General features: G+C 43.9%; 1 protein-coding gene across 3 annotated transcripts in view; it reads right to left on the bottom strand.

Annotated features, from left to right (window-relative positions):
- MCF2 (MCF.2 cell line derived transforming sequence) overlaps positions 1-16,675 on the bottom strand; it is a 75,379-nt gene that overhangs the window by 37,859 nt on the left and 20,845 nt on the right. For all 3 annotated transcript variants that reach the window (XM_040468536.1, XM_040468535.1, XM_040468537.1), the window contains 9 exons: positions 14,597-14,716; positions 13,658-13,774; positions 11,914-12,063; positions 9,515-9,648; positions 8,581-8,695; positions 5,747-5,866; positions 3,877-4,068; positions 2,783-2,974; positions 903-1,074 (listed from right to left, as the gene is read on the bottom strand). In XM_040468536.1, coding sequence (XP_040324470.1) covers positions 903-1,074; positions 2,783-2,974; positions 3,877-4,068; positions 5,747-5,866; positions 8,581-8,695; positions 9,515-9,648; positions 11,914-12,063; positions 13,658-13,774; positions 14,597-14,716 — 1,312 coding nt within the window. The remainder of the gene's footprint in view (positions 1-902; positions 1,075-2,782; positions 2,975-3,876; positions 4,069-5,746; positions 5,867-8,580; positions 8,696-9,514; positions 9,649-11,913; positions 12,064-13,657; positions 13,775-14,596; positions 14,717-16,675) is intronic.

The following is a 16,675-nucleotide window of genomic DNA, read 5'->3' on the forward strand; positions in this document are numbered from 1 at the left end:
TAATAACCATTAGCTACATAGCTTTCATCATCTTAGCTTAGTTACATGCCTACATCACCTCTTTCTCAGATGATCCATGCTGGGACTGCCCTGGGTTTTTATACTCCTTCAAGCTTTCTCTGCATTTCAAAGCATTTCGTACATATATTAATGAAATCTGTGATCCTCTCAGATTAGACAGACCGAATTTAGTCCCATGTTCACCCATTCAACTAACTTAGGGACCCAAAGGCCAAATTATTCTCCCCAGAGGTCGCACAAGGGCAGCTTTGGGCAATCGAATCATCTCACTTCCAGATTAGTTCAACACCACCGTCACGATAATTATTTTATCCCACAGAATGCAGAAAGGCAATGGATATTACACGGTTAAAACTCGTCTACAAATATTAAAACAAGAGAACGGACTCTAACAGTTCGTTTCTAGCAGAATCATTCTATTTATCTGCACTTACTTAGAAAAGGCAATCCATTCTGTTATCTGAGCCATTCACTTACTAGAAGCGAATAAGAACCAAGTAATAGTTTATCCATTTAAGTAGTAAATATGTGTGAGCGCGTGCACACGCTTGCGTGTATAGACAAGATCCATATCCTTTCCTCCGCCTGCTCAAGAAAGGAGTGAGTTTGATGCTGGTAAAACGTTCATGCTCATTGCAAGGTTGGACTATTCAGTCCACATTTTCATCAGGCCCTACTATGCTGTATTCCTATGCTTTACTGTCGTATGATCCTCTCAGCCGTGACTCCTGCCCTGTGCAACAGAGTTTAAACGTGACCAAAGATGCTTACATAAAATCTCCATCTATCAGGATTGAAGAACGAACTCAGTGTTTACATCAAGAGTAACAAACGACAGCAGGAAAGGAAGAGATTAAAAAAGTGAATGCAAGATACCTTACCATGTTTCGGTGACAAAAAGGGTACTCCGGATCTGATCAAACTGTCAGAAGCAGGTACCACAAACTGGATTGGCTTCACACGCTTGTCCGTCAGGTTCCTGAACCCAGCTTGTTGGTTCTCAAATATACTCCGAATGTTTTCAAGCTTGAGTTGCACTGTCTGCATTTGCACCTACAGGTCGCGTAAGAATTCTATGAAGTGTTTTCTGAACTGGGCTCATTACAAATCTTATTACATTTCTCAGACTCAGTCAAAAAATTAATTTAGACTAGTTTAAAATGTAACTAGAAAAAATGAGGAAAGTAACAGAAAACAGATGAATGCAATGTCTTCACATGGTTATAAAACCCGAAGCTCTCAACCAAAACAACTTGAAAAAGCAATTTACTGGGGCTCCTGGGTGGCTCAGTCGGTTAAACACCCGACTCTTGATCTCAGCTCAGGTCACGATCTCATGGTTCGTGAGTTCGAGCCCCATATCAGGCTCTGCACTGCCAGTATGGAGCCTGCTTGGGATTCTCTCTCTCTGTTTCTCTCTCTGCCCCTCCCCCACTCTCTCTCTCAAAATAAGTAAACAAACTTTAAAAAATTATTTAAAAAAAAGAATAATAAAACAAAGAAATTTATCAAGCAGTCATGAAATCGGTCACTGTATAAAGTGCTTTACCCTTCATGGCTGGAACAAAGCAGGCATGATTAAGCACAACAAAGCCACCAAGGTAAGCACTGTCTTAGAAGTTTGTTATGTTGTAGCCCGCGGGACATTCTATAGCTCTCTGTGTTGTAAAAAGCTCCTCCTTGACTCTCCTCGATGATCTGAGGCAGTTGGTTTCGCTTGGTGGCTTCCAGAGAAATCACTTGGTTATTGCTATAGGCACGTTTCTGATTTTCTGGGGCATCCCCTAAGATGTGCAGCTAAGCACGGTTTTAGATACTGTTCCAATTAAGAGTCAACTACGCAGGGGCGCCGGGGTGGCTCAGTTAAGCGTCCGACTCTTGATCTCAGCTCAGGTCGTGATCTCACAGCTCGTGAGATCGAGTCCTACGCTGGGCTCTGCGCTGACGGCACGGAGCCTGCTTGGGATTTCTCTCCCTCTTTCTCTGCCCCTGTCCTGCTCGTGCTCACTTGCTAGCTCTCAAAAAGTAAATAGTTAAGCTTTAAGAAGTTAAAAAAATTTTCTTTTAATTAAAAAAAGATTAAAAAAAAAGGGGGGTCGACTATACAGTCTGGCCACAAATAGCATCACAAAAGCTCTGAGCTACAGTGTGGTGAGAGGGCTTCACGACATCTCCAACAGGGGGGCACCGAGCTAATCCACAGGTCCCTGCCTCATTAATACCAACATCTGTTGGCACCCCCTCCCCAAGAAGCTGAGTAGGAGAGCCAGATCTGTGTCCACAGAGCACCGGTGGTGGTCACGGCAGCAGAAAGACAAGACATTTGCCGTAGAATGCTCTCGACACGAACCCAGTGTTCTCCTAGGACAGCATTGGCCCCGTCTCCAAGGATGCACAAAACAATGGCACGTGAGAGCTCCTCACTCGTCACTCCTCATTACACAGCCAAGCATAAGCCTTTGGATTCTTTCCTTTTTTTAAAGTTTGTTTGTTTATTTATTTAAAGTAATCTCTGCGCCCAACATGGGGCTCAAACTCGTGACCCCAAGATCAAGAGTCACATGCTCTTCTGACCTAGCCAGCCAGGCTCCCCAAGCCTTTGGATTCTTTGATGCTTACCCGTGGGACTAATACCACCCCTCCTCCTTCAGAGAGCCGTGTAACTACAATTTGAATAAAGTTAGCTGTGAACTTGACTGGAATCATAGTTTTTAAAAAATGCGTTTATTTGGGGAAAAAAAAAATCACAACAGCCTCCTACCTTAAGCTCGGGTGATAAAATTACATCAAATTCATACTGTAGGGTATCAGGATCGTAATTGATAAAGGGCAGAGCCATTTCAAGAAAATTTTCAATGTCTTGGAGGGCTTTCTGAGCATCTTCTTTAGACTGAAACTTCTCTACTTCTTGGTTAGCTAGAAGGCATTCTCCTTCATCACAGCACTGATGAGCCTGGTGAGCAAATCACACACGCACGCACGCACGCACACAAAACCATGAATGAATAAACAGAAATATGTTCGCCTTTTAGGAGTGTTTAGCAGCCTCTGTGAATCAGAGTTGCTTCCAGAGCTGTTAAAAAATAAAGATACCTGGGTGCAGCCCCCAGAAATTCTGATTCAGTAGCTCTGGGCCCTAAGCCAGGCGTTCATAGCTCTGCAGAGCTCCACAGGTATTTCTGATGCACGCATAGCCAAGGCTGAGAAGCACGGTATTTTCTTTCACAACAAGGAATTCATTCTGCAGCGAGAGTCTGACCATTCTCTCAGCGCTAACACGTCAGCTGCGTGCTATTTTCCCCAAATCAGTAAGTGAAATATGAAACACCTCGCAAAATACATAGTGTCCTATAAATGTGTAGTGACCTGCCAAGGACAAGGATGAAAGTTTCCTTGCCAAAGAAGGAGGGGGGACAGGTTAAACTGTCCATGCTCAGATGCGATGTCTGTAAATGATATCCCTCGTTTACATTCCGCTTCCGAGGCCAGATCTTCCTTTCGCTGCCTCTTTCTGAAAGGGGTCAGACCCACAAGCCAGGGAGGAGTATTTTCCAGTCCCTGTTTAATTTCTTATTGCGGTAACTATGAAATGTGGAAGGAGTTTCTGGCGTTAGCAAAATGCCGCTAGGGCTGTGAAAAGTGTTCCGACTGCAAATTATCACCAGAGGAGAGGATGCAGAGATGTACCCAAAATAGAAAGGAAGCCATCGCAACCGTGATCCCAAATCATCAAATTCAATCCTTCCACCCCTTGCACATTCAACTCCGAGGCTATACCAGACCCTCACCCTAGAACGCAAAAGCAAAAACAAACGGTCTTCTTATTAAGAAATGTATCAGGTCTCACGACACTACCTGCTGCAGGAGTTTATGCATTTTGAAGATCCTGCTGAGCTGTATCCGTTTGGCTTTAATCTCATTAACCAAAATATCAGAAAGGTAACGGAGTTCATTGCACCTCTGGCAGATCAAATCAAGTGCATAATGGTGATTTGAAGCAAGTCTGTGTCCGTGTAATATCACAAAGCGGGCCTTTGCTAACAGATCCTAATTTTAAGAAAGAAGTAAAATAAGCACATGATCGCTGTTCAAATAGAGGAGGGGGCAAAAAGAAAGCAACTGAGAAGCAAATTGGCTTAAGCAGGGCGGACGGAGTGCCAAAAATATGATTGCATGTCATACTTCTGCAGGCTGTCAGAAAGCTCGGGGTTACAAGTAATTAGCTACGGCAGTGACGTCATCAGAAGCCCACGTGTTTCTGGTAACAGAAACAGAAAATGAACCAGCCTGCTCAGAGTGTGGACGAGATTTGCTTCTCCCGCTAGGTACAGATTTAGAACAGAACTGCATATATCAGATGAGGGACACACCAGCCAAACGAAAGCGGACGGATTTCGTGCCATCTCCGCTCTGGAAATCTCGTTAGAGTCAGCACCTGCCCGCCTCCTGGACGTCCTGAAGTGAACACCACGGGGCTCTCAAGTCCAAAGGGATCTTGGCGGCCTCGCCTCCACTCTACCAACGACTGGCATCCCGCCCCCCCGCACCCTGGTCCCCCACTTGCTCCCGACCTAGCAACTGAAAGAGCAGGAGGTCAGGAAATATTTGGCGAGGTAAAACAAGGAGAACTGAAGCCCGGAACGATGAAGTGACTGGCCTACCTAGCCGGGGGGAAACACAGGATTATAACAGGGAGTTATTTTTTTTAATGGGTACGGCTTCAGTTTTGCAAGATAAAAAAAGTTCTGGCAATCTGTTGCACCACAATGTGACTATAGTTAACGCTACCGAACCGTGTACTTAAAAATGGTTAAGATGGGGGCGGGGGCGCCCAGGCGGCTCAGTTGGTTAACTGTCCAGCTCTCGGTTTGGGCTCAGGCCATGCTCTTGCAGTTCATGGGTTCGAGCCCCGCGTGGGGCTCTGCGCTGGCAGCTCAGAGCCTGGAGCCTGCTTCCGATTCTGTGTCTCCCTCTCTCTCTCTCTCCCCCTCCCCGACTCGTGTTCTCTCTCTCTCTCTCTCTCTCTCTCAAAAATAAATAAACATTAAAAAAAAAACTAAAAAAAACCAAAAAACAAAAAACAAAAACCAGTGGCCTTGCTCTCTCATACAAGACAGAAGAGCAAAGCTAATTTGTTAACTGTTAAAGCCATGAGTCCAAGCTTTAAGACCAGCAAAGTGATCATCGTTTCGAGTACTTATTATACAACCACATTTCCCGGGTATTGTGCTAAGTGTTTTATCTACAACATCAAAAACAGTCCTCCCCTAATCATCCCGCAAAGTAGGCCACTTTAGCCCCAATTTATAGATGAAGACGTTGAGGCTTAGAACATTTAATCACTTTGCCCAGGGTCATGCGGCTAGTAAAACGAAGCAGATTTATCTGTCTGAATCCATATCTGGTTCAACTGCAGATACCACATGATGGGTATTTAAGAAGTTATGCTCTTGTACATTTCTATTGTTTCCAAGTAGCATTCCTGAGAGACATCTTGGTGGGCCTGAAACCGCTCACACGGTGACCTCAGAGACTGCCCGTTGCAACTACATGACACATCGGCAGGGTCACCTCTGGCCCACGTCGAATGGAAAAGAATACAGACCAGTGTTATTAAACCCATTACGTAGACTGTTACCAGGAAAAGTGAACCAGGAGGGTTCACGCTCCTGAAAAGCATCACAATGAACTATTACAATAGTGACCATCTGAGATGTCCTCTTACCTGAGAATTTTCATCTAAGTTTTCCAACTTTTTAATTTTTTGTTTTACTTGACCTAGGTTCCCGGTGACGTCTGCCAGCTCTGCTTGTTGGTTTAACAGAAGTTCGACTTCACTCACGAGCTGCAAATAGGAAAAAACCAAGGCTTTAAGCATACAAATTATTAAGCATTTTTCCTTTGATCATTTTTGTAGGCAGTGCTATTAAATAAGAACAGCGACATGGAAAAATCGCACACGTGGCAAACACTTCTGTCATTTTATTCCCAGGAATCGGTATAATCTATTAACACCCAACCTACTAGATATCAGTGTATACTCATGATCTGTAAATATCTCTATGTACATGTGTTGGCATGTATACGTGGGCACGTATGGAAGTCCGTGTATGTATACATATTTGCATATATACTCCCCAGCGCTATGGCGAGTGGTCCCAGGAAAGAAGGTTCCGCCAGTAGTAATTAGCAGCATACTTGGAACCCAGATCTTGGTCTTCCCTATCATATCCCAGAAAAAGAAACCAAGACTCCTCAGGAAAATGGCTGGTTCCACGGCTAAAGCAGAGGAGGTACAAGATGGGCTTGGAACATCTCTTTATGCCAGAAAGTAAAGAAGTGATAACCCGAAAAAAGTCTGGATGTGTCACAAGGGCACAGTAGCCAGTCAGAAACACCGAAATAGTTAAGAACAGTAAAGAATCACAAACCATGAAGAACTTCTGATGAGCAGGAAGATATTTGCATGACCTTAAATTTTCTCCCCACACGTTTCCTACTAGTTACAAGTGGGGGAAAGTCATTAGTGGAGAAACTCCACGGCAGCCTGACTGGGTAATCGAAATGCACATCAACGATGAAGGGCAGGTGGACTTCATTAACTCCCTTGGTTGGGGAGGAGAGAAAGATCGGGAAGGGCCAAGAACAATACCCTCGGCAGAACACATCGCTCATAGAGTATTCCTGCTGGTCATACAATGGTTAATCTAATCATAAGAAAACGTCAGACAGGGGTGCCTGGGTGGCTCAGTGGGTTAAGCGTCCGACTTCAGCTCAGGTCACGATCTCACAGTTCGTGGGATCGAGCCCCATGTCGGGCTTCTGTGCTGTGAGTGAGAAGCCTGCCTGGGATTCTCTAGCTCTCTCTCTGCTCCTACACACAGCCCCCCTCTCTCAATAAATAAATAAACTTTAAAAAAAAGAGAGAGAGAATGTCAGCCAAATGGAAAATGAGGAACATTTTATATTAAAAAGCACTGTGTTCTTCCGAAATGTCAGTGTCATAAGAGACAAAGAAAGGCTATGGAAATGTTTGTTCTAGATTAAAGGTGACTAGACAGGACAACTTATCCAACACCCAACCCTCTAAGACTGAGTCCTGTACTGGAGGGGGGTGGAAATGACATAAATGGCACTATTGAGCCAATTGATAAAACTGGAATACCAATGGTAGGTGATATAAAAGGAATGCATTATTGTTAAATGTCCTAAATTCGATAACTGTCCTGTGATTATGCAAGAGAATATTCCTATCCTGTAGATTCAAAAATATCTCAAGTTTGAGAATATCCAATTTTTCTGTACATCTGAATTTACGAATAAGACCGTTTTTAAGTGAACTTCCTAAATACACAGAACCTATCGACAAATCGCCATGAGATACAGATCACGTCAGTGAGGTTACGATCCAAGGAAAAGAACAATACCGATTAGAGGCAACAAGGATTTGAAGAAACAGAATGTAACTCCAGGTCAAGAACGTAGTATGGATGCAAACTAACACCGGAGTGGAGGGACGATGGGGCACATTCAGGAAGAGTGTTATCCTCACATGGATTCGGTTGGGGAGGAGGGAAAGATCTGGAAGGACCAAGAACAACTTGGCCTATTCTTTCTTTAAGGAAGGTTTCACAGAGAGCATGGCATTCCAAAATCTGTTTGAGTCACAGGAGGGAAAGGTCTGGCAATCCCGAGCCCTGTGTCCAGAATGCGGCACCCAAACCCAATTCTGCTCACACAGATGAAATACCAAGTAAGTAAGAAAGTCATGGGTAGAAAACAAGCCAGCCACATGTGAGAGAGAAAAGAGGTGAGTTTTCTTCGGATCTCCTGGAAAAGTACTATGAAAGAGACTATGTCGCTTGACCAAGTGTGATGTATTTTCCAGAAGCATCCGACTAGAATGTACTTTTAGCCTTTCAAATAATGCATAATTGAACACGATTTCATTTCACTCATCAGGCTTTTCATAGAAATAAATTACTGGATCAGAAAAAAAATGTTTTGGGGTGCCTGGGTGGAAGAGTCGGTTAAGCATCTGACTTCGGCTCAGGTCATGATCTCACGGTTCGTGGGTTCGAGCCCCACGTGGGGCTCTGAGAGCCCTCTCCCTTTCTCTCTGCCCCTCCCCCACCCATTCATTTTCTCTCTCTCTCTCTCAAAAATAAATAAACATTAAAAAAAAAAGAAAAATGTTTTTGTTAGGTCATATTAAATACGGTCAGTATATGGTATTAAAACAGCAACAACAACAAGAAGGAAGTGGGTATTATTTCCTTAGAAACCTAGTCCATAGCCTGAAAGCATTTTGTATGTAAAATGAGTTTCAAAGATAAACATCAGGGTGGACAGCAACTGAGTCCTCCTTACAAGTTCAGTGCTTTATCCCAGGAGATTAGTAAGCCAGAAAGACATCATGGCAGGGTTCGCTCACATTTGCTCCCTTTCCATCTCGCTCTGGGTGTCATTGGGCATCTCGTGAGACTGTACTTCTCAAGGAGCAAGTAAGAGCCGCTGGCAATAATGAAAAACCCCGTATAAAGGAATGTTTTAACTGACCTCTTGAAAATCCTGCTCAAACTTCCATAGTTGCAGATACTGCTCCATTTTTAGTTGGTGTTTTTCCCAAAATCCATCAAAAGCTATTTCCATATCATGTACTTGAGTCAGCAATCTTAACAAAGAAAAGTCGTTAGAATTCCTTCACACCAGCGATTTGTTCTGTAGGGAAGTACATAAATCTGGCCTGGACATTAAGAATTATAAGGAGGGGCCCTTGGGTGGCTCAGTCAGTTGAGCGTCCGACTTTGGCTCAGGTCACGATCTCGCGGTTCGTGAGTTCGAGCCCCATGCTTGGCTCTGTGCTGACAGTTCAGAGTCTGGAGCCTGCTTCGGATTCTGCGTGTGTGTGTGTGTGTGTGTGTGTGTGTGTGTGTGTGTCTGCCCCTCCCCTGCTTGCGCGCGCGCTCTCTCTCTCTCACTCTCTCTCACTCTCTCTCAAAAATAAATAATAAAAAAAATTTTTTTTTAAAAAGAATTATAAGGAAAGTCAGGGCACCTGGGTGGCTCAGTCAGTTAAGTGTCTGACTTCAGCTCAGGTCGTGATCTCAGGGTTCGTGAGTTCGAGCCCCACATCAGGCTCTCTGCTGTCACCACAGACCCCACTTTGCATCTTATGTCCCCGTCTCTCTCTGCCCTTCCCCCACTCACGTGTGCCTGCACACGTGCACTCTCTCTCTCTCTCTCAAAGCTAAACATTAAAAAAAAAGAATTATAAGCAAAGTCAGAGACCATGACACTTGGTCCACGAAGAGCCCATCAATGTCCACAGAACCTCTCCTACAAGCAAACTGATGTCTGTGAGACGAGGGAAGTTGTTCACAGATTCCCAAAGGTCCAGAAATACTTGCACACTTAAGAGACTGAAGCAAAATTAGAATTCCCGTTCAAAAGTGTAAGATAAGTAATTCCAAACCAATAGGAGAGTACTCACTTATTAACGGTTTGCCAGTCACCATTGATTTGTGGCCGACGTTCAAGTCTTGAACTGACGACATCTTCAATGCTAGGCACTTCCAGACTTGTGAGGAGGATTCTTCCTTCTTTGGTTACAGCTGTAATATCATTCTGGAAAAAGGCACGGTGGGATGAATTAGCCTGCTAGCAACCCATCCCGCATGACTTCATGACAAGGAAGCACACAGCTAGAGCACGCTATAGAAGAGAAACGGCAGTTCTAGAACGGCCTCTACTGAATCCGAAACCCATGAGGATTTCCAAGAAGCCTCTGCCTACTGAGACGGGTGTTGCGATCGCTATTTTTATAAGATCTTTATAGGCAGCAGTCCCTTGTGGTCCGGATGTAGTCTCCTTCTCTTACTGGTAGAAAGTTCTAACTCATTCTACTCTACTAATATTTTTAACGTGCTCTAATAAAGCAGTCGTAGCGTCATGAAGTCTACCACATTGGAAAGCATGCAGTTAACATAATATTTAATGCACATTCAGGGACAGGGAGATTGTTATCAACCGCCGCCTGCCATATTATGTTGCGTCACATTTGGGTTCATTAATTCCTCACAGAGCATACGCTGCTTTCTACTCAGAAGGTCTTAACCTTGGTGGGTAGATTCTTCGGGCATCTAAGAGTGAGCTATGACTCCCTTCAGGAAATCCAAGGGTCTTCTGAACTGTTAGGCAAAAATGTGGGTGTCCCTGTATTTGTCCGGGAACAGGTTCTAAGCCACCACCAATATAAATAAGAACATAATCACTGAGAACTAATATTTCCGGGGCGCCTGGGTGGCTCCGTCAGTGAAGCGTCCGACTTCGGCTCAGGTCATGATCTCACTGCCCGTAAGTTCGAGCCCCGCGTCGGGCTCTGTGCTGACAGCTCAGAGCCTGGAGCCTGTTTCGGATTCTGTCCCCGTCTCTCTGCCCCTCCCCTGTTCATATTCTCCCTCTGTCTGTCTCTCTCTCAAATACAAAATAAAACGTTAAATTTTTTTTTAACTTTTTTTTAAAAGTTTTTTAACTTTTTTTAAAAGCTAATATTGGGGCGCCTGGGTGGCTCAGTCGGTTAGGCGTCCGACTTCGGTTCAGGTCATGATCTTGTGGTCCGTGAGTTCGAGCCCCGCATCGGGCTCTGGGCTGACAGCTCAGAGCCTGGAGCCTGTTTCAGATTCTGTGTCTCCCTCTCTCTCTGACCCTCCCCTGTTCGTGCTGTCTCTCCCTGTCTCAAAAATAAATAAACGTTAAAAAAAAAATTTTTTTTTAAAAGAGCTAACATTTATGAAATAGTGGCTATGTGCCAAACGTGGTTGTACATATATCACTTCCTCCATTTCATCCTCACAACAACCCTACAAGGTACACACATATCGGCATCAACCTCGCTGTGCACGTAGGGCAACCGCAACTCAGAGAGAGGAGGCAAACTGCCCGATCACACAGCTTATGAGGGTCAGAGCTTTCTCTCCTGGAACAGTTATACTTTGAGATTATGATTCACGAGTTCAGTCTCTCTCCTCTTCATCTACAAACGTCCCCTCAAAAAGCAATTCAAACTAAAATACAAGTGTCGTCTCTACACAGAGCTCGTATCCGAGCGCCGCCGCCCCACCGCCACCCCCCCACCCCCCGCCCCAGAAGGACATGAGTGATAGAGCCTGGTGCTGCTTGAGATCATTCTTCAACTTTCGGGAGAACGTGCATCTCAAAGTACTTGGTGATTGTCTGAACTGTGACTCAGAATCCTTCACAACCCAACACTCCAGACAACTGGGTAGGAGGCCAAAGTCAACTTGCCATCTAAGGTCTACGGTAGAAAACAAGAAAAGCTAGTACTCTGGGGATGCCTGGCTGGCTCAGTCGGAGCTCGTGACGCCTGGTCTCAGGGTCGTGAGCTCAAGCCCCGTGCTGGGCGTGGAGCCTACTTTCAAAAAAGGAAAAAAAACAAACAAACTAGTACTCTGTGCAAAAGAAAGCTTGTGATCAATTTAACAATGTTTGCCTTGGTCGCAGGCCCCCTGACTCCTCATCTGGTTCTCCTTTTCCACTTCACGTCGCACCTGGGGTGGGCGTAAAACTAGAACACCCATCTGCCTTCTGATTCTCCAGCTTTCCAAATGAGCGGGCCTTTTGAAAAGGTAAAGAATCCGTGATAACAAAGAGGACTGTAGACTTCTTATTCTGGGGCAGCATGGACTCTTCCATTAACAAATAAAGAACTTCTCAAGAGAATGCACCAGTTACAAGGGGGCCACTTACGTTCAACAGATCCGGGCCATTTTCCCCTTGTGGGTCCCCCACCCACCAATCAGTGTGAAAGGCACGTGCGCCGTAAAAGAAAGGCCATGGGTCGTGGTTGTTTGTTGACGTTTTCAGACATACCTTTAACATGTGATACCTCTCGGCACGAAGCGCAAGGATTTCTTCTATTGAAGGAATATCATCTGGCAGTTCTGTCTCCGCCAGTTCAGTTCCAAAGGACTGCAACATCTGAGCCATTTCCTTCACTGTGAGAGCAAAATTTTCTATAGCCTGCAAAGACCCAGTGATCCTTTTAATTCCATGGAAACTGCCAGCACATCAATACCTAGATCAGTAACTGTACTCACTTTCATCTAGGTATGACAACAAGCACATATACTATGACCTCTCTTCTGCTAAGGAAAGTTGGCATTGCCCTTGGCAATCAACGCTACCTTTGTAGCTAAGCCTCTACGAAACTGACGTGAGGTTAAAGAGTCTTCTTGAATGTCTTTTATCTAAACTTCTGTACTCATTTCTTGAACGCCAATGAGAACAATGTCTTTGTTTTAAAGTTTCTTTCTTTTTTTCTAGTAATCTCTACACCCAGCGTGGGGCTCGAACTCACGACCCCAAGACTCGAGAGTCGCGTGCTCCTCCGACGGAGCCAGCCAGGCGCCCCTGAAAACAATTTCTTAAAGATGCCGTGGACTGAGTCATTCACTTTCTGACTTTGTTTAGGTCTATCCCATTAGACCCTGCAAATGTAAAATTACTTTATACTAACTTTACTTTGGAAGAGAACATCAAAGCCACCGGACATTTATTATAACTTATGAGCAAGCATTAGCATTCCAACAAAGCAATGCACAAGGGTGATGGGGGAACAAACTGGCCACAACAATTCATTCAGGCACAAGACTTGAAATTGTGATCGCGAAGGTTCGGTCGCCCTCAAATGTCAAGTCGCGTTGCGCTGTTGATTGTTTCCAAAATCAACTGCTCAGGAAGAGAAAAGTGGGGTGGGGGGGTGGGGGGGCAACCCGTAGAGACCTTATAAACCCTCTGCTTACCATGCAGCTCGAGGTGATCTGCTCTTTCGTTTGCAGTTTTAGAGGTTATGAAAGGCTAGACACTAATTTTGACGATACGCTTTCGTATGAACAAAAAGAACTGCTGAATGACAAAGATGAGGAAAACAGGATCCTGATTGAATGAGAAATCATTTCCTTCAGAAGGGTTCCCTTATCGCTGGGATCTGGGACAAAGATTCTTCTAGTATAAACTCACATCTGCGAGGCACAGGGTCTTTGCCTATTTGCCAATTTCTAGAACCGAACGAAACTCTACTGTAATCCTAACTGCCTCAGAAGCATCGCTAGGATGACATGAATCGTATTACTTAGCATGTTTTGAGGGCTTGTCATCTGTTAGGCACTGTGCCACACAATTTACATTTGTTATCTCATTTAATCTTCCCAATATCCCTATGACGTAAAGTAGTATTATTCCCATTTTATAGTTGGGAAAACTGAGAGCCAGAGAGGCTATATAGCGTGCACAAGGTTACACAGCTAAAAATCAGCAGTGCTGAGGTCTGAACCCAAAACGCTTTGTTTCTCCAAGTTACTACATGGCCACCGGAGGCAGTGGACAGAGCACGATCGCCTTACTCCCTAGGCCTCTCCTTCAATTGCCATCCTCAGTGCCTCTTCATCATTTCTAGATATTTCCTAGGGAAGAAAATCAAGATGTTGAATTATATGTGTTTGAAAAACAGGAGCCGCAGCAAGCTGTCTTTCCCAAAGAGGAGAACAATGCCGGAACTAGATTTTAAAGGCTAATATGAACTACAGGCTCTACAGTAAGAGCAAAGGCAACATACATTTCTGAAGATGATCCATTCACTGTTGGAGTACTGCAAGGTGCCGCCTAACTCAGGGGTTAACTGCTTGTCATCAATGTATGTCAGCAAATCACTAACTGAGCTCAGCATAACCACCTATATAAATAAGCAAGAGAGATACTGTTAACTGCCCTTCACGGCATCCCTCCATTCAACTGTACAATGAACTTCAGCATTTCCTTAGCACAAAGTTACCTTTTGCAAATGGTTCTAATAGTTCTCTCCTGTACGCCCTCCCCCGCCCACATCCGTCTGCACTACGTTCTTTGGTAATAACAGTTTTCACATACGAAACATTTCTCTGTAAAGCAAAGTTAATCTCCATAGAAACCCAAATCGCTGGTTCTCCTTGATCTAAAATTTTGCATTATTAATGGCCAACCTTCCGAAAGAATGTTATGCCTACAACGGAGGAAAAGGGCTTTCTGTAGTAAGTTATAACTTATCAGGAGGGGCTGATCTTCGCAAAAGTACCATAATTTACAAGGACTCTATCCCTAACCCTAAATAAACGTATAAAAATATATTTAAAAAAAAAGATCATGGTACTATGAACTAGCTCAGGATGCTAAGTTCATGGGAGTTCAAATACGTAAAACACATGCTCATTTTTTCCCTAAAAATAAAACGTCCTGATTTTATACACACACGCACACGTGCATATACACACACATAAATAACGTAGGTGACATATATCTCATTCAACAGGGATTGCTTTGTTACAAATTGACGAAACTCTTCCTTTAGTTTAACAATAGAAACAGAAGACTTTGGGGGATTTCAAGTTTGTAGTTTGGGAAGACAAATTCTATTTCTTTTCTTTCAGATGCTTTGTGAGCACGGGTAAAGCATCAACAGCATGGTACAAAGTCCTCACAAGAATTAAAGAGACAAAACATTTAAACAATATACTCTTACTGGTAACTTCAGCATGAAATCCTCCTGACTAAATCGAAATCCAATGTCTGTGAAAGTCCTTTGAAGAAAACTGCTGGGACGTAGAACCAACACCAAGTGCAAGTTCCCAGGAAAAGAAACCTACGGAAAGGAGAAACGCAGGAAAGGAAGAACAAATCGTCAAAACGTGCACTCGACTGAGCACGTATCAGAAAATACGTAATTAAAGGAAACCGTTTTTAAAGCAATAAAAGCCACTAGAAGGACAAAACTTTAAAAATGGATATTGATACAATCTAAAAACTTGGAAACAGAAACAGAACTAATGTAAGGTCATCAGATCAGACCCTTGCAATGTTCATGGCGGGGAATTTTCTCACACAAAAGTAGATCCCAAGTTAAGAAGAACTATACTTTTTTACAAAATAAATCTAGGTTTTTATTTTATTTATTACCTTTTAAGCTTATTTCTATTTTAGTCATCCCTACTCCCAACATGGGTCTTGAATTCACAACCCCAAGATCAAGAGTCACACGCCCTGTCGACTGAACCAGCCAGGCTCCCCACGAACCATACCCTAAAACTTCATTTTTTTTAAAAAAATGTTTTTTAATGTTTACTTTTGATGGGGAGGGGGACAGAGAGAGAGAGGAGACACAGAATCCAAAGCAGGCTCCAGGCTCCAAAGTGTCAGCAGAGAGCCCGACGCGGAGCTCGAACCCATGAACTGTGAGATCGTGACCTGAGCCAAAGTCGGACGCTTAACCGACTGAGCCACCCAGGTGCCCCTGAAACATCATTTTAAAGTTAGTCATTTGTATTTGAATTGCATTTATTCCCTGTGAAACGGAATTAGAACGCAGGTTCCTAGGATAACCCCAAAAGTCAAAGGGAGCTTAAACATTGTATACATGTACTAAGCAATGGAAGAAACCTGTGATATGGAATCATATTTTTATTTTCATCCAAGCAACATTCACAGAGTCTCTTCTACATGTCCATTCCATGTACCTAAGCGAACGACTGTCGCGCACTGTTAGCAGTCGGTGTCCCCAAATTAATAAGATGTAGTCCCTACCCAGTTTGCAAGAAAATCAGTCTAATAGTGCAGTCCATTAGTAATCGTTAACTCTATAGCACAAGTTGATAAGTGAAACAAAGGAAGTAGAATAATCCACAACAGACGGTCAAAACGGTCTGTTTGAAGCCTAAGAAAAGGAATTACTTAGATCAGAATGTCATTCTGGTGCACCAATGTTTTCCCCGTTTCCAGAATACGGACATGTAGGTGGTCAAGAAACAGTTGCTGAAAGAAAGACAAGGAGGGTGGGCGCCTGGGTGGCTCAGTCAGTTGAGCGTCTGACTCTTGATTTTTGCTCAGGTCATGATCTCACAGTTCACGGGATCGAGCCCCGCATCAGGGTGTTCGGTGACAGCATAGAGCCTGCTTGGGATTCTCTCCTTCCCTCTCTGCCCCTTACCCACTTGTGCTCTATCTTCAAATAAATAAACATTTTTTAAAAAGATAAGGAGGGGACGATGGAAAATTAGCAAGACAACAGTATGGCCCAACGTTAATAATGAACTACCATATATCAAATGCTTACTCTATGCCAAGTATTTTGCCAACGTTATCATAGTTCCTCTTCATAATAATCGTGTGAGGTAGTTAAGTTAGCGTCTTTTACAAATAAAGCAAGCGGGGGCGCCTGGGTGGCTCAGTTGGTTGAGCGTCCAACTTCAGCTCAGGTCATGATCTCACGGTTGGTGAGTTCGATCCCCACATTGGGCTCTGTGCTATCAGCACAGAGCCTGCTTCAGATTCTCTGTCCCTGTCTCTCTTTTTCCCTCCCCTGCTCGCTCTCTCTCTCTCAAAAATAAATAAACATTAAAAAAAAAAAAAAAGACAGAAAGAAACTGAGGCTCAGAGAGTTTAACTTGCCCCGGCTGGTGAAGTCTTAATCTATGCCTGCATCAGGGCTCTTTTTTTTTTTTTTAATGTTTATTTTTGAGAGAGAGAGAGAGAGAGAGGCAAAGAGAGAGGGAGACAGAGAATCTGAAGTGGGCTCCTCACTGACAGAGGCACAGCCCAATATGGG

This window comes from Herpailurus yagouaroundi, unplaced genomic scaffold, assembly GCF_014898765.1.
Source record: "Herpailurus yagouaroundi ecotype Mexico unplaced genomic scaffold, PumYag 67702, whole genome shotgun sequence".
In the NCBI taxonomy this organism is placed as follows: Eukaryota; Metazoa; Chordata; class Mammalia; order Carnivora; family Felidae; genus Herpailurus; species Herpailurus yagouaroundi.